At 40.9% G+C, this 18,095-nt stretch overlaps 2 protein-coding genes across 6 annotated transcripts in view; one reads left to right on the top strand and one right to left on the bottom strand.

Annotated features, from left to right (window-relative positions):
- LOC100992845 (A-kinase anchor protein 17B) overlaps positions 1–10,335 on the top strand; it is a 30,027-nt gene extending 19,692 nt beyond the window's left edge. For 3 of the 5 annotated variants that reach the window (XM_014343536.5, XM_055106507.2, XM_055106508.3), the window contains 2 exons: positions 1,124–1,309; positions 3,009–10,335. In XM_014343536.5, coding sequence (XP_014199022.1) covers positions 3,183–4,652 — 1,470 coding nt within the window. In that variant the 5' untranslated portion in view covers positions 1,124–1,309; positions 3,009–3,182 and the 3' untranslated portion in view covers positions 4,653–10,335. Of the gene's footprint in view, positions 1–807 lie in introns of those variants that run through there. The other 2 variants (XM_063601677.1, XM_063601676.1) reach the window with 2 other exon arrangements.
- On the bottom strand, positions 9,497–17,731 carry PGRMC1 (progesterone receptor membrane component 1). The gene is made up of 3 exons (XM_003812628.4): positions 17,279–17,731; positions 13,502–13,657; positions 9,497–10,815 (listed from the first exon to the last, which is right to left on the bottom strand). Exons 1-3 carry the CDS (start codon positions 17,604–17,606, stop codon positions 10,712–10,714), a joined length of 588 nt encoding a protein of 195 aa, XP_003812676.1. The 5' UTR covers positions 17,607–17,731; the 3' UTR covers positions 9,497–10,711.
- Between the last annotated feature and the right edge of the window lie 364 nt (positions 17,732–18,095).

The following is an 18,095-nucleotide window of genomic DNA, read 5'->3' as shown; positions in this document are numbered from 1 at the left end:
TTCTTTCATATAAATTGTAGCCATTCAGAAAAGGAGATAAGCAGGCTCACGCCTGTAATCCCAGCACTTTGGGAGGCTGAGGTGGGAGGATCACTTGAGGCCAGGAGTTCAAGACCAGCCTGGGCAACACGGGGAAACCCTGTCTCTACAAAAATAAAAAAAAAAAAAATTAGCCAGGCGTGGTGGCACACGCCTGTAGTCCCAGCTACTCGAGAGGGTGAGGCGGGAGAATCACTTAAGCCCAGGAGTCTGAGGCTACAGTGAGCTATGATCGTGCCACTGCACTCTAACCTGGGTGACAGAGCAAGACTCTGTCTCAAAAAAAAAGGAGATAAAGAATACCCTTCCATGTGTCCCTTACTTTTTTGGCTAGTGGAGTGATAGGAATTACTTGAGGTCATGTCTGTGAAACTTGGCCAGAGCTTGAGCCTAGTAAATATAACTAGTCCCCCCCAAATCCAGGCTAAACATCCAATTTAGATAATCCTCTGAGTTTTGGCTAAGTTCTGACTTAGGTAATTGTCCCTTCTTTCCCTTTCCCCACGTTCCCATAAGGGCCTAACCAAGACAGTTTTAATTTTCAGAAAACAGCAGAAAAAAAGCCCATATTCTTCTAAGCCAGTATGTTTTTCTGATAGTGTGCTGTGTTAAGTAATATGTACCAAGGACCAGTTCTTACCCTGAAGATTTTCTGAGTATTTTGACTCACCTTTATTTGTCTGTTTGAAACCAACTCATAGGTTTTATTCACAAGAAAAATGAAATAGTCTCCATGAAAGCTGGATTCTGTGATCCCTGCTTGTGGTTTGAGAATGTGGGGGCTAAAGGCCCCTCCTTTGAATTCTGTAGCCTTCTTTATTTGATACTCTATCTCTGCAGAAGGCCTCCTTTACAGCTTCTATTTGACTAAGAAAATGATGTGTCTTTCCCCTTGACTGGTGCTTAACAGTGTTTTGTTTTGTTTTGTTTTTTTATTATAATTGTCTATGTTAGGCACTGGGGTTAACAGTGGTGGATTCCTGGAAGCTGAGATGATCTGTTCTTCCTTGGCAGTGGGAGGGAGGGAGGAGATCAAATGCCTAATAAATACCTTCTGAGTGGTTTAATCTTAATCATTGTCCAGAAAAAGAAAAGATGATGAGCAAAAAGTCCGAGTAAAGAGGAAGAAGGCCAGGGTAAGGAGACAAGCCCTGAAGGAAAGAGACAGACACCGGCACAGGAAACAGAAGCCCAAAGCCAAAGCTGAGGCACCTCAAGAGCCAGACTCTTCAGAAGAGTGGGAGGAGAGGAAGTACCTAGTGGCTCAGAGGTGAGTTGAGGCACTTCGGTTCCTAAGGGTACTCCTGAGGAAAATTTCAGGAAGGCTATTGCCGAATTGTTCTTCAAGTTTGGTAGGTACTCACCTTTCTGAGACATTACCTTTGCATTTGAGCAGTGGCCTATTGAAAATTCACTCCATGGAAGACTCATTGCATCCACTGGGGCTTATTTTAAATAGGCTCACCTCTAACAATCTGATAGATTTACAAAAGGGATATCCACATTCTCTAAAGGAGTTGCGTCCCAACCTTCCATTTGACTCTCTCTCTCTTTCTCTCTCTCATTCTCTCTCTCTTTGTGTCTCTAAACTTCAGGACAGTATTACCCAGAGCATTTAGCTAATGTGTCTACTTTTCTAAGTTCCTAATGGATGTAACAGAAAAATGCCAGAGGGAAGAAACGGATGGGGGGTGGGTGTCAGGTGTTATTAACTTTACTTTTCCACTCATCTGCAGTAGGTTTGGTAGAGTCTTGAGCCTTGTAACAAGCTCGTGATAGTCTAGTCTTAAACTATTTGATAAGAAATTTCTCACCTCACAGAGCAATTGTTATGTTTGGAGAGTTTCATTTTTGGAAGGTGTTTCTCCCCCTTCCTGACCTCCTAAAGATAGCCAGATTCTGCAGATGTCCTGGATTAAAAGCCAGAAAAGCTACCAAAGTGTTCATTTAAAAATCCATATTCAGTGTTTTAAAATATGAATAGTAAATGCCATTAGGATTACACAGAGTTACTTTTATGTATATTTGCAATCTTGACCTCTTTCTCATTAGTGTGGACAATCAAACTTAGTGAAATTAGGATCAGAAAAATGTCACATTTTTATTGATAATAAGGCTAGCTGGATCTCTTTTCATTTTCCTTAATGACCTCTGAGGGTGACTCCTAAAGAATCTATCTTTTTCGATGTGTGTGGTGTCTGATTCTTGGCCTCGTAAATACTAATACCCATTATGCAGTCCCAGGTTCTAATCCCAGGTAGTGTGTAGGCACTGTGCTCTGATGTGTGTCAGGTGTCAGTGAGAGCACAGTACAAAGCCTCCAGCAGGGTGGGGCCTGTGGGCAGCACCTTTCACCTGCTGTGCAGTTATGGAGAGCAGATAGCACTGCAGACATGATTGCAGATAGAACCACGATCACGGCCACATTTGCTACTTGCTACCTTGCTTCTTACTGAGCACAGGGGAATGGGGAGGAAACTCGGAGACAGCCTTACCTGCAGTCCACAGTAAGAGGCTGGTATGAAAAGAAAGACTGTTTATCTTTTAAGCTAGTGGACCCTTTTAGATATACCATTCACCTGTCAGTCTTTTCTTGTACTGGGATTTTTCTGGGAGGGCTATAGATAATTTCTTATTCCTCTTTGTATCTCCAGCTCCTAGCACAATACCTGGAACATCAGGCTTATTGATTTTCAAACAAGTGAAAAAAGAGTCATGTGCTTTGAAGGCTATGTAAAGTGTGGTGCCTTCTCACATAAGCATGGGCATAGACCTACTCAAAACAGTTCATATTAGACTAAGACATTTAATTTTGCCTTCTATTTCCTCAGTGCAATATTGTTCCTAATTTGGATCTATCCCAGGTATTGGAAGTCTCTTCAGAACAATGTCAGAAAGCACAATTTTTCTTTGGAATTTTTTAATCTGTTTAGTTTTTCATGAGAGATTTTTAATCTTTTCCTTTGAAGGGATCCACACAGTTTAACCCACAGGAAGTCGACATTATTGGCACCAAAGCTAATGATTCTCCAGGGAACACATTGAAAACTCTGGAAGAACAGCTAAACACTCTGTACCTTCAAAATCAAGAGGAAATGTCAAAATATCAGGTTGCCAAGTCAGACAATAAATAAAAACAAAAAATGAAGAAAACAACTAGGGATCACTTACAGAAATCTTCCCACTGCCTTGGGGAAGAAAATTTAAGGTATTCCCCTAGAAAACAGAGAGCTGGAATATTATTAGATGATGAGGAATATGAATACAGTTTGTTTTTTAAGCATAACTCCTTGGAGATTACGATAATTGAAGGCCAGTCTCTTGAAAATCAAGACCACCACGGTTCTAGTGAATCCCGTTCCAGATTATCTGGGAGAGGCCAAGGCAGGAAACCTAAGATCCATGAAACAGATGCATTTTTTGACTATCTTTTCAATTATTATGAACCTCCACAATATACTCGTATCTGCCTAGAAACAAGTCAGGTAGCAGGCACATGTCAGTGGCAGAGGGATGTCCAAGCTAAGGGAGATGGATTTCAGATTAATTTGAGAAAGTGTAGGCGTCACTCAATCAATTCGAGCCAAGTAGAAAACCTGGAAAGGAAAGAACAGGTTCAAGAAAATAATTACTCATCAAAGATTTGTACTCAGGATCCTGAGCATAAACGAGGAAAAGTAGATTATGCCAAAGAATGTACTAATGGGTTTGAAACTCATTGCCAGGAGACAGCCCATAAAGCTGGTGGTCAGCTGTCCCCAACTGATGGAAACAGCTGTCTGTTGGAAAAGACTCATAGTTATCATATTGAAGATTCCAAATCCACAAGGAAAAGCCAAGTGTCCCCACCCCATGAGTCAATAGGCTTAGGTTTACAGTTGACAGATTTCTTAGAGGAAATTAGTAGTGATTCTGAATGCTTCAGTGAAACCCTTAGTATAAACAAAGAGGAGAAAGAGAAATCTGTGGCCACATTTAATAGTTTCTCAGAAAAAGAACCTCTTGACACTGACAAAATGATCACTCGCAAACGAAATACAAGGTCGAGTCAGCCGACCTTTTTTTCAAAGTGGAAGCGTGATGGTGAGGAAAAATACTCTAATTACAAGTTTAGGACACCAGGTAGGAAGTCTGAGTATGAACCGAGATGGATATGTTCATGGCATAGGGGTGAAAGTCATTTCATTAGACATGAAAACAACAATGGCCAAATGAAGGGACAACTAGCCCCCAAATACTTGTTTGATGAAGGCTACTACCAGGAACCAAGTTCCAGTTATCTAAAGAGGTTTAGTGATAGTACATTGGACCAGAAAGTGAACTATGGGCCCTCTCGGGTGCCCGTAATGTCATCAAGAAGTGCTAGGTCTTTCTATTTTGGTAATTTTCACAGAAGAAGAGGGACTCCTTGGAAGTCAGAATATAACCAGAATTCAAGATTTAGAGGATGTAATTATAACTATTTGAAGTTCAATTCTGATTATTACTATAATAGACATAATGGTCAGGAGTATATTGACTATGGAAGCTATTCAGGAAAAAACTGCACTGGTTCTTTAAATTTTAAATGTTTTGATGACCACTTAGATCAGGAGTATCCTTTTTCACAATAAACGTGTTACAAGAAGAAAATTTAAAACCAAATGTAGCCATGTAATTAACAACTACACAGCAAGACAGCAGCATTAAAAACTTCAGAACCTGTGTGTTTTATATTTCCCAAAGCTTGTCAATACACCTGGAGTCATTTTGACCTATGCTTTCAACTTTGGCAAGAGAAATAATAATTTGTATTTGACCCTGCTCAAGCTTTTAAATGCTGCTTGATCCAAGGATAGACATTTCTATGGTTCAGCTAAAACTTTACTTCTACACCAGTGAAGGAGCAGATTAACATTGAGAGGGGTTGAGATGGCCCTCTATGGCTCCTTAGGTGTCATAACATCATCATTTAGTGTCATTTATCTCCAAAGACGACAGCAGTGAATGAATAATGATCCTTTTACATGTTCTTTGATTTGGTCAGAAACACCACGTGCAGCAACAAACTTTCCTGACTTTTATTTAGAAATAATTGTAGATAAAAGAGACGACAGTTAGAACATAGACTTTCTTCATGACATTAAAGAGTTGCATGAGCACCCACCAGGATAAAATTAATCTTATTACTACGTTTAAATACTCAAAGAGTTGTCTTTTTCAAGACAAAGTCTTGGAAGAAGAATCTAAAAGTGGTCCAGATTGTCCTTTGAGGTTTAAATGGATAGTATTTAAACCCATTAGCAGAGTTGTTGTTGTTTTTTTTTAAGAACCCCATGTCTTTCCACTTTAGAAAAACAGCAAGATTGAAGTAATGTAACCAGTGGAATTTGCAAAAGGAAATATTGAAAAATTGTGGGGCACCAATAATGTCACTTGAAAAAAGATGCTGTGACTATTCCACTTCAGGTTATGTAACCCTTTCACTCAGGGCTGGATTACATCAGTTTGTAAAGTCACTGAATATCCCCCAAACTGAACTTTTTTAAACAGTAACAAGTGCCTCTCTTCTCAATCCTCAGTGATGCCATCAAGTTTTCAAAAAGAGTAAAGAGAAAAGCCTATAGTTTTGTAGCTAGGGAAAAATGTATATGTGTAGGATTTGTAAACTCTCAACATAAGCAATTGATCTTTTTACCTACTAGTTTTTGACTTCATAAATGTTTTTAAATTGAAATATTTTATGGATTCTTGAAGACTTACATCTTAGTGCAGTGCATGTTTTATAGAAAGCTCTGCTGATTAATTCTGCCTTACCTTGCATTTAGGACCTCAGGGGCAATCGATTACCTTTTTTTTCTCCAACAAAACTATGCCTGACCTGGTAATTGAAGACATTAACGAGATTAGAGACTGTCAGCAACAGGAAAAAGTCATTTTTAATCCACAGAAGCAGTAAAGGGCAACACTTTGATGTGACATGATTCATTCAAACACTCTTAATTTGACATTCTGTAGAAAAGTACCAGCTGGTAGAGCCAGGTAGAATGCCAGTCATTGTGGTTGCCCAGAATATCACAATGTGTGCATATAACCAGCCTTTTGAGCAACCGGGTATGTGAAAGGGCTACAAAATCTTATTTATCTGAAGGAAGAGCCACAAGTTGTTTCATCGATCTCTTCTAATCATAGAGCTATGTTAGTACATGCAAGAAGTCAGAAATGAATGTACCATAGCAGATGATGTTTATTATTAATAAGATAATAACCAGTGGATGATTTGTTGGCTCCCTTGTGTTCAATTCCACTTTCAAGCCAGTGACTCTTCCATCAAAACTAGATTTGGCTTGTCAAATCTGAAAAACATTGCTTATGGGGCAAGTGCCTTCACTGTTAATGTTCAAAGTACTGTTGTCCAGAGTAGCCTTTTGAACTGCTAACAGCTTGTATTTTGTCAGGCAACTTTCAGTAACCAGGTATTATTTTTCTTTGACGAAAACCTGCCTCTTAATTTTTCATGTGTCATGCCATTAAAACAAAGAATATTATGAGTTTGTAATGAGAAGCAGCTATGCTTTTTGAAAAAAATCTCACTGTGTTCTGTCACTTGATTTTTCTTTGCAGAGTTTTTAGACATGAAAACAGTTTGCTGCTCAGTAGTCAGACATAAAAATAAATTGCAGAATACAGCATGTGCAATTTTTATGTGTAATAGAACCGGTGCTATTTCTATGTAACATTTTTGTCTTTTTTTTTTTTTTTTTTTGCTAAATACCATCCTGGGACTTAGAAGAAAGTAAAAATACTGGTTTTATGTTTACATTTTGTATAACCGTAGACTTGTATATGTCTTATAAAGAGTCAACCTTTTTGGTGGGTAGGCCCTAAATGAGGAAGATAACTTATCCTGTACTTTTTAATTGAATGGCTTAGTAAGGAGTAAAATACAACTAAAATATTGTAACCACCTTCTTAATTAACACTGCTATTGTTTGTTGTGCTAAGTGGTGCAAAAGTGTTTTCTCATATCTTTTTCTATGTCCTATTAAGGGCCTGAGCTTTAAACTTTGTCTTAAGGTATTTTCATGTTTTTCTTATGAGTTGTTGGTAGTTATGCAAAAAAACTAAAAATATGTCAATGTGCTTTCAATTTGTTTAAATTTCTCAGGTAGAAAGCCATGTAACCTGGTAATTTTGAAAATAAGAATCAAATAAACTTATTTTTACTTGTTGCAAAATTGTTTAAAATAGTCATTTTTAAATAAATGCTGATAAGTCCACCTTTGGGGGAAAGTTCCTACTTACAGTATGCTGCTTTGCACTAATGTTGCTGATCTCTTTTCTCATTTGCATTGTTAGAGAATACATATTTGTCAGATATATTAAAAATAAAATTATCATAGTGAATATTCTTTGTTCATTTATCACATGTATTGGCTAGCATGTTGCACATCCACAATAACATTTTCTGTGGAAATATAGATGCCTAATTTTAATATCATTTCTATGCAACTTTTCCCATTTTGTGGAAACTGACATTGTCAGAGTTCATGGGACTAAAGACCATAGTTTTATTTTCATTTTGGACAAACCGAAATAATGTTTAGATTTAAGATGATCCTCCCTTTAGCACATTTTATCAGTGCTAATAAGAGGTAGCAAAATTGACTCCATGGAATTTCACCTAATTCCTTCAGCCCTGGGTGGAAGTGTTCAAGTTATACAATGTGCAAAAACAATTATGGGTTTGGGATGGACAGTCTAGTCAGAGAAGGTAGGGGCCTCAATAATCAGTCTTTGATCATTCAAGAGTTAACTGTATTTTCATGTGAAATATACAGCAAACTGCCTCTAAGTATCATAACAAAGGCAGACTACCTTGGAGTAAAATCTGGGAACTTTAGAGCTGAAAGCGTCTGTCAGGTCCAAAGAGCTCTTTCTGAAACAGCAAGAAATGTATGGATGCTTGTTCTTGATCTAGGATTTGCATAAATTTGGCCCTCTGAAGTAAGGTGAATGTTACATTATGCAGGGAAGCCAGATATGCAGATACTGAAAACACGTAGTAAATGCTGCTTATGAACCACAGATGCTAGTACTGAGAACAAACTGTCTCTGCAGCTGGTAGGATGACAGCAGGTGGGGAGCAAGCCAGATGTTAACCTAACACCTCCCTCCTTCACTGGACATGTGGTGGTTGTAACAACTACCCCCCCCCCCCCGACACCACCATCTTCTTGAATGGTGCCTTTTACATGAATATGGCTTATGTATATGCTAGCTGGATTTGAGAAGTTTTTAGATCAAAGTCCTGCCTTACAGCAATATTCCTTTCCAAGTAACCAACACAATGTTGATTCAGCTCTGAATGGAAGAGAATCAGGTTATTGGGAGTGAAACTTTAATGAGGCTCTAAATCAGGGGTGCCTAATCTCTTCGCTTCCCTGGGCCACATTGGAAGAACTGTCTTAGGCCACACATAAAATACACTAACACTAACGAGAGCTTATGAGCTAAAAAAAAAAAAAAAAAAATTGCAAAAAAAATCTCATGTTTTAAGAAAGTTTACAAATTTGTGTTGGGCTACATTCAAAGCTTTCCTGGGCCACATGCAGCCCGTGGGCCATGGGTTGGACAAGCTTGCTCTGGATATTTTCCTCTTGGCAGCAGACAAGCCTGTTTAACTTTGCAAAATGAGAAGCCTAATCTTCACATGCACATGAGATTTCAGGCTGCAAAGGTGGGCCCAACTTCTCTCCCCCACTCCTTCTCCAAAGCATAAGGCATAACAGGTTACATGGCACAAAACAGGCACTCAAACATTTGGTGAATGAAACCAAGTGGGAAAAAAAAACAGCACATTAAAAAAAACTCACAAGTACCTGCAATGTGGTTTGATAACATGAAAAATGGAAATTTCTTTGGTTCAGGAAGTATATCTCTTGTAAGAAAACTCTGCCAATGTTAACATTAAAATGACAAAACACTAATAGGTTGTCTTTGTTTATACAACTGACTGCATATGCAAATCTGTTATCCTTCTTTTGACACGAGGTGAATTAACTTTGCTACTGTAAGGATTCCTGATACTTTCCTGATCAGACAATACATTAACACAAAAAAACCCAAACCCTTCCTTAGCACTTGGCAATGACAATGCCTTCAGTAACCTTACTTCTTAAGAACCTTGCTATAGCCTTCAAGGTGGAGGTCTGCCATTTACAGTTTAGAAAGTTCTGATTTAGGCAAAACTTTGACAAGTCACAAAAAAAGCAATTCAATTCACTATTTCTTAAACAGGACAAGCTGGTATTTGGTTTTTGGTGTGGGGTCTCCATGAAATTTTGCCCCTTGTTTCTTTTGGAATACAAAAACTCTGCACTCAAAAATTAAACTGAATTTTAAGCCGAAGTAAAATGTCTGAATCAGATTCCCTAGAATAAGGTTTTTAAAAAAATTTAAATAAGTCACCACACTATAGTGGGTAAAACCATTTTTATTAACTGACCAAAGCACATCATTTTGTTTTCTGATTTGAGGTAAAATCATAAAACACAGTTCACAAGAAAATACAATGACTATTTAACCACAATTACAAGTTTGAAATCTCACTAGGTGTTCATATAATACTTTTACAAATTCATACAACTGTATAGTCTACTTAAGCTTAGTGTTAACCAAAAGAGCAATATCAAAGACCTAGACACTTGACTACTACTTTTGCAGTGGGTATAGTTTTATAACAACAGAATAACTGTTACCTTATGAATATACTTTACTTTAAAAACCACTTGACTAGTGACTGTACTGTTTCCTCGTGGTTCAGGGGTGTGCATGAAGGCTCTTAGGAGAGCAAACACCTGTTCCTATTCTGTATGTCCCTCCCTCATTTCAAATGAGAGTAACCAATTGAGTAAAATAACCAAATAACCATTGCCCCACCATGAACATGGAGCTTGGGAAGACAGTCCTACAATCTTCATCATATATTTAGGTTTTTAGGCCAGCCAGCTCTTTTTTTCCAAAGCTTTCTTTTGAATGTTCAGATCCTATTTTAATCCTAACTATAGACTACTGTGTTTGTGAGGGTGTCTGAGTGTCTATGTGAGGGCAAGGACAACAGTGCAGTCCAGAAACACAGAAAATATGCTTTTTTGCAGCTGAGCTCTGTTTTGAGATTTCATTTTGTTACTGGACAGCGCTTAATCCATACCAAAGTCTTTGGAACACTGCAGATTTGCTTTAGAGGTAGATAAAACAGAAATCATGCAGTTAAGTCAATTGAGAAAAAAAAAGGGATTTGTTGTCTTTACAGAACATCATGACTAAAAGTTGATCCTTTGCTCTTGGTGCACATTTAAGATTTTTACCTGTTTTGGGAAATACCCAAGTCTTCCTTGTCTCTCAGGAAAAACACATTTAAATTCATCCTGTACTAACTACAGATAGAAGAAAAACAGTATTAACATGTGTATTACAGCACTGCAGTTCACTTTCTGGATTTGTGACACACAAACACATCATGCATTCTAAGAAGTTAATTTTATTAGTGTCACTAGTGATGTTAATTAAAAAACTTACAGCAAGTGCTCAAAACTTTCTAAATATTGTAATCACTATGTTTTAAAGACAGAGTGGACTGTTACAAATGATTTTGCAAAATACAAAAATAGATATACTTCCACTGAATGCTTTAATCATTTTTCCGGGCACTCTCATCTTTTGGTTCTTCCTCATCTGAGTACACAGTGGGCTCCTCCCCCTCCTTCAGCAGTTTGCCCACGTGATGATACTTGACTGGAGGTAGAGAAGAAAACACAAATGGTCATTCTCATTCTTTCTAAAACATCATTACCACGTTTCAATTTAAAGCATTTATCAGAGGCCTGCAATATACTCAGCAATGTGTTGGGCTTCTTGAAGGATACAAAGGTGGTTTATACCACCGTCCTTGCCAACAGGGAATTTGTTTTGTTCAGAAGACAGACATATAAAACAGGTGGCAACGTCTGGCAATGAGTGTGCAAGGTAACATCAAAATGAATTGTTTGTGTGTAGGGAATGTTTAGAAGAACAGGGGCAAGTGATGAGTTCATCAGAAGGGTTACAGAATACTTCATGGAAGGAGGATATATTTTGGAAAAATGTATAGAAGGATTTAGGGAGGGAGTTCCAGAAAATGCAAACGCCATGTACAAATGCATACAGGTAAGACAACGTATCTGGGAAGCAATGAAGAGACCAAGTTGGCAGGAGTAGAGTTAACATTTAGAAGTTAGTAGGAGATAAGATTGGCTAAGTAGTGTGGGGAAATATTATGAAAGATCTGAAAAGCCAGCCTGAGTTTGGACTTATAGGTGGCAAAGGGCACTGAAGGTTTATAAGCGAAGGAATGACACAGTAAAATAGTGCTTTAACAACGATATTATCAATGTGGTATATAGGGCAGATTTCAGTAAGGAGATACTGGGAACAGGGCGATCCAGAGGCCAGCGTGCAGATCCAGATGCAAAGGAACCAGCGCCAGGAGCAGGGTGGTGTCCAGGGGAATGGAAAGGGACAGATGAGAAGTACTTTGAAAGAAAACTGGAAGCATGAATTAATTAAGTGAAAATTGGAGCTCCCATGGACCAAAATGGGAACTCTGTGGAGGGAGCCATTCTGGAGGCTCACATGACAGGAGATCTAAAACATGGAATGGACAACTGAAGTCAGGATTGGCAAGAAAAAAAAAAAAAGGTTTCCCTGAAAATCTTTCAGAAAGAGAGTTCAATCCAACTGTGGGGATAGAAGCCATATTGTAGGGAGGAAGAAGGTATAGAGAGGAAATGAAGTAGTGGTTAGGAATAAAAACTTGTAAGAAGTTTGTTTGACAGTGAAAGGAAGGAATAATAGTCTCATAGATGAAGAGGAGAGCAAGAGACAGAACGTTTTTCCCAGCACAGAGAAAAACCTATGGGTGGTTAAAGGAAGTGGTAAAGGAGCCAGGAGATGACTGGAGGTGTTGGAGAAAACAGATGTAAGGGTGCAAACCAGAATGCAAAAGACTTGAGAAGAGATGGCATCAGCAAACCACCTCATCACTGTAGCCAAACTAATGCAGGGTTGATCATCTGAATGTCCAAAGCCAAGAGTCTCCTCTTCCTGAATATGAGTAGGAATTAGAGGGGTAACCAACCTGTCTAACCAGGTAACTAAAGCTGCTTTTGTGTGAAATAACCGTTGGGAACAATTGGAACTGTGTGAGACAAATAAAAGCCAGGTGGCGCCTGGGAAACCTGCCTTAAGGGGAATCCACACCAACTTTAAGTGTAGCTGAGGAGTCACAACAGCATCTGGGGCTAGCCTTAAAGTGGAAAAAAAAAATCACACTTTTTCTCCCACTGATGAAGGCAAGCCCTAGAAAATAGAGCTTTGTAAGTTAGACACTACAATTCATTGGTTTCATATAGAAAACTAATTACAAAGGCATCCTTATGATGCCAAAAATTAGGGACTCTATTAGGTAACTGAACTGTTTTCCAAAGTATAAAAACTTGCCTCTAGACTTGGAAGTTATATGTAGCCTGCTTGAGACCAAAACTCAAAGGCAGAGACACATCTGGCTAATTATTAATCCAGAACTCTCTCTGAAGTCAGCATTATTTTCAAAGAAAATGGTTGGATATAGCCAAGAGAACATGTAATATTTAACTGATTATAGAGAATACACATAGAAAACTACATTTTAAATGAAAAATCTTCAAATAATGCTCATGGTCTTTATATACTGTTTCATAAAAGCTGGGAAAGACTCTTATTCAAATTCTTGGCAGTGAAATATTGCTAGAGTGACAATTAAACAGTTAGATTTGACAGAAACCAATTCCTGAATTCTCAAAATCTGAACTTAACCCCTCATTCCTATTTCTCCCCAAAGACCTCAGCCCATAGCATAAGCCAGAAACAAGCATCTCCTTTTTACTTTCTTTTTAAAAATGCAGACACCATTGTTGCTGGGCACATTATAAGCATCATTTGTAGATGAGGCCTATAGTTAGGTTCAATTAGATTCAAAGAGAAGCTGTTTCACAGAATACAAGTCTCCCATTCTTCAACAGAGATGTGGGCTGCTTTTAAACGGCAAGCTCTACAAGAGAGGGCTTATGAAAATCCCTTTCTGTAGCCAAGATGGACACTGTCCTTTCCCTGACACACCAAGCACCAAATCCTCATTTGGAATCTAGCAAATCTCTCAAAAATTTAAAAATCAAAACCAGAAACCCAAGTTTCCATAGAGAACTGGCTAAAAATTGGTATGCAATCATAGCAAGTGACTCAGCACTGCTACAATTACTTCAAGCCATGAACTTGATCCGTCCAAGATTAAGGAGCCTATCAAAATGCACCCAAGTTTCAGGCTGCTTAGTAATAACTATTGTCCTGCCACGAATCCCCATTACTGGTAGAAATTTGACCCAGACACAATTTTAAAAATGCTTACAAGTGAACTGAGACTCCCAGTCACTCAGAGTCTCCTGCTGGGCAGCAGTGAGGTCAGAAAGGTCATCATACTCATCCTTCAGTGCTTCCTTATCCAGGCAAAATGTGGCAAGGCCCCTGGATGCATCTCTTCCAGCAAAGACCCCATACGGCCCCTCTTCAAAAACAAAACCAAAGATCAATTCTTTATTAGACAGTCAATTTCTCTGTGATTTATACACAGAAAATGGCTTCCCTATTCATCAACATAGCCCCATTTTTGAATATCAAATTCCATTAGGAAACCATAGTAATGTTGATATTCTGAACATTATGTAGGAGACATAGAAAGACCTGTTGTCATTTAACTTTTAAATAACTAAAAGTAAATCAAACTGCTATACATTTGCGTCAGTCTCCTGTGGTTTCCAAATAGCTAGTAAAAAAGTCATACGTGGTTAGTGATCTCTTGGGGTAGTGGTAGTAGGGAATCATACAAGAACATTGAACTGGGAGCCTGACAGTTCTAGGCACTTGGGGCTACACCAGTGAGAGTTATGGTTTCTTAAGATAATAAGCACTGATGTGTACATGAAAACACATTTCCTTATGAATATATTCTGATATGTTTTAATGAAACAAAGGTATCTTATAGAGATCTTTGGTTCCAAGGCTCAATTAAACATTAACTCATGGCATCTGCAGAAGAACCATTTTATAACAGTATCGGTGGTTTAAAAATCTATCCACATTACATAACCTTCACTGTCAATAAATAAGAGATAACACAGAGATCAGTCTTCATTATCTGTTTTTTGGTGGGCTTGAGAAGACTGTGAAAATACTAAAATTTTCATGGAAAAGAGGCTGAATCAATACTGCAAAACAACTCTATAAAACAACTCTATAAAATGTGATTATTTGTGATATTATACTGAACTTTTGTCTAAGAGAGCAGAGAATCATTCTGTGGGTACACAAAGTGGATATTTAGACTTATTTAAATATTGCACAACTAAATGAAGAGAATCCAGTGTACTTTAAACAATGTGTTGTTTCCCCCAAGGCAGATTGAATAGCAGCCCTGACATTAAAATGTTTGTAGGGAACCATTATGCCAAGTATGAGAATAGATCAAGTTTCAATATGGCCGGGTCACCTGAAACCTCAATACACTCAGAAATTTTTTACAAATTTTACAACTTTTAAATGCAAGTAAAATTCCAAAGAAAAATGCTTATTTTTAATCATCATTACATGCTGCCACATTCACTAAAGAAGGTAAAAAAAAGCCCACATTTTTCATAAATGTACACCCTAGTGGAAATGGCAGCACCTAGTGCTTGAGAATAGGCAAATGCAATGGTTTGAACCTCACCATTTCAGAAATTATGGTCATTGGCTTGGTAGAGTGAGTCTTTACCAAGCAAACCTCATAGAATATTTAAACATAGAATATTTAAACCTCATAGAATATTTAAACATTTAAACAATTAAATGTTCTCTAGTGGGAACATTAAAAGTCTTTTAAAAAATACATATTATTCAGTGCAACATATATTCACTAGAACGTAAGCTCCATAGGCAGAGATTTGTGTCTGTTTTGCTCACTGCTATATTCCCACATCTACAACAGTGCCTTGCACAGAATTAACAGGCACTAGAATGACTAATTTTTAGGAATCCTTTACAACATGAAGCATCACTTTCTACCATGATGTCACGTAGTCATGGGCTCACTGAATGACAGTGCAAGATAGAGACAGAGATCTCACAATAGGCCATCTTTATCACTTTTCAGAGGGAAAACTAAGGCTCTGAGAGAACAATGCTTTGCACAAGGTCACACAGCTAGTCATGACCCAATCAGGACTAGAACGCAGGTTGCCTGACTCCTAGTTTTGTGCTCTGTGCACAGGCTGGCATCCTCTCAATGACTCTGCAAACTACAGTCATGATGATGCCTCATGCACATGTTTTCACTCCTTTAATATTGAGCTCAATATTAACAGGTATTTACATGATTATGTTTATTGATAAAGCAACTATGTGTGCTACTCTAAGTGACAAATAATGTATGTGGTTTTCAAATGATTTTGACAGTTACATGCCTATAGAAAGCAGGTATTCTAAAATATCCACAGGCTTGGTGCAGTGGCTCATGCCTGTAATCTCAGCACTTTGGGAAATGGAGGTGGAAGGACTGCTTGAGCCCAGGAGTTCGAGACCAGCCTGGGCAACACAGGAGGGAGACCCTGTCTCTAAAAAATAAATAAAATTTATTTTTTATAATAAATAAATGTCTGCAAGAAAAAACTGAGCTCCTTAACCTTAACACATCTGATTTTGATCAGTTGGACTGGGAGACTAAAATGAATGCCTGAGTTTGTGTACTGCCTTCTGTACTCTTCCCTCTCTCAGGCCAGTGTGGAATGAGCACCGTCCATGTGGACATCCTCTAAGCTCCTTGTGTTTAGAGGAGTCCATATTGGAGGAGCCAAAACCTCTTCTTCCTCATCTCCAAGTATTCTATAAAGCAGGACTTTGCAAGCCTGGCTGCTTTTCAAATTCGCCTGGGAAGCATATTAAAATACAGACTCCCGGACCACCCGAAACTCATTTGCAGCTCTGGCGGTTAGACTGGGAATCTGTATTTTTCCTCAGATGCATCAGGTGATTCTGATACGCAACCAGGTTTGCAAAAACCTCGCCTCTAAGGAACCCATCAGGCCTGCCTTCTCCAACAGCTCAGCAGTGCAGCAGTCATCCATTCTTCATTTCCCTCTGGTTGGCTTTTCCTGATATCCCCCCACCCAGCAGTCTTCATAGCTCTACTCCTTTTGTTTCTTGGTATCCTCCCACTTCTCCCTCCCTCCATTTTAATTTTTCTTGGCTTCTAATCCTTTCTCTCCTGCTATAGACTAAATACCATATTACCTTAAAAGCTTGCCACGTTACCATTGTCCACCATATTCAGCCTTTATTCCTCCCTCAAACAGCCCCCTTCCTCCTTGTTCACCTTCCAGCCTTTCCCCATCTGCCACACACAGCACAAGCGCACACAGACCAAACACATGCCACACACATACCTGACGCATGACCCATTTCAAGCGCGCATGCACACACCACACACACACACCCCTGATAAATCACATACACTAAACACGCACACACCGCGCATGCACACACCACGAGTGCACACACACATCACTATCCACCGGGCACAAAGCTTTTACCTGCTGCTAATCCCGTCTCGGCGTTTTCTCCCACACCCTCATATTTCAAACCTACTCCCGGTGTCATTGGCCTTCCCGTCTTCTCTAGGTCCTGGACCTTTTCTCACTCTCGCCCTCCCCCATGCCTCCCTCGGAACACCCTCATTTCCTTCCTAGAACCCGACACTACCCCCTCCTCCTTCCAGGAATCCCCAAGCCCAGGACCTTCGAAAACTACCCCAACAGCCTGGGCTTTGATGTGTCCCCCCTCAACGCCTTCGAGCTTCGTGGTCCCACCCACCCCCGGCTTAAGCGCCTCAGCCTTCTTTCTCTAACCCCCTCCCAGCGCTGTCAGCGCGGGCCGGGGATCCGCGTCCCTGACTGGCCCGCAGCCCCTCTAGAGCGCCTCTTGTTCCCTGCCCGCCCCGGGAGCCTCCCGGCTCTCCGCCTGCCCGCCTACCCTAGCTCGCCGCCATTCCTCCCTCCACTCAGGGGCGCCCCGCTCCCGCCTCGCCTCTCTCCCGCCCAGCCCCGTGCCGGGGCCCCCTTCTTTTGTCTCCAAGCCCCCCTCGCCGGCCGCGTACCGGGCCCGTAGAATTTGCGGCCTTTGGTCACATCGAACACCTTGCCGTTGATGGCCATGAGTATGCGCGGGTCCTGGACGCCGTCGAAGCGCCGCAGCTCGGCGGGGGTGAAGTCGCGCCGCTTGAGGCGGGGCAGAGGGGGCGGCTCGTCGTCGTCGCTGTCGCCGCTGGCCGCCGGCTGGTCCCCGCGCACGATCTTGTAGAGCAGGAAGATGCAGAGGCCAAGCAGCAGCAGGTTGAGCGGCGACGTGAAAATCTCATGCAGCAGCCCGCCGCTCTCCAGATCGCTCGGGTCGGCGCCAGTCGCCACCACATCCTCGGCAGCCATGATCTCTGGAGTAAAGGTTGGGCCGCGCTAGGCAGGGCTCCGGAACTCGCCGCTTTCTCCTCCCTCTGAGCGAGCGAGTGGCGCGCGGGGTTCGGCGGCGGCCAGAGACTAGCCGGGGAGGAGGCGGGGCCTGAGGGGCGGAGCCTCCAAGCCCCGCCTCCCCCGAGGCCACCTAAGCGCCCCGCCTTGCTCGGTCCCGCCCCGCAGCCCTCAGGGCCCCCTACAAAGCCTCTAGAGTCCGGCGCCGCTCCCCCGCGGCCGCGCGGTGCCCCCCTCAGTTCTACCTGGGAGGCCCCAGCCCAGCCTCACGCCATCCTCGCGCCATCCTATAGCTGAGCGCGACGCACGCGCTGCCCTCCTCTGAACCCCTTTTTTGCTCCTCGCAGACCGACCCGCTGGGAGGGCCTCGGCATTGCCGGGCTCTGTGCGAGCGCCCCTCCGCCACCTGATGCGCGCCAGACACCGACTCCCTTTCTCTTGCTGCAGGCT

Source organism: Pan paniscus, chromosome X, assembly GCF_029289425.2.
Source record: "Pan paniscus chromosome X, NHGRI_mPanPan1-v2.0_pri, whole genome shotgun sequence".
NCBI classification, from domain to species: domain Eukaryota; kingdom Metazoa; phylum Chordata; class Mammalia; order Primates; family Hominidae; genus Pan; species Pan paniscus.
Note: the sequence above shows the minus strand (reverse complement) of the source record. Positions and strands in the feature narration are given on the sequence as shown.

What these genes read in the sequence shown, in the direction of transcription:
- PGRMC1 (XM_003812628.4), bottom strand. Translation starts at nt 17,606, where the DNA reads ATGGCTGCCGAGGATGTGGTGGCGACTGGCGCCGACCCGAGCGATCTG. An exon ending in CCGCAAATTCTACGGGCCCG is followed by an intron (nt 13,658 to 17,278) that starts GTACGCGGCCGG and finishes TTGTTTTTGAAG; the next exon opens with AGGGGCCGTATGGGGTCTTT. An exon ending in CTGGGAGTCTCAGTTCACTT is followed by an intron (nt 10,816 to 13,501) that starts GTAAGCATTTTT and finishes CTCTACCTCCAG; the next exon opens with TCAAGTATCATCACGTGGGC.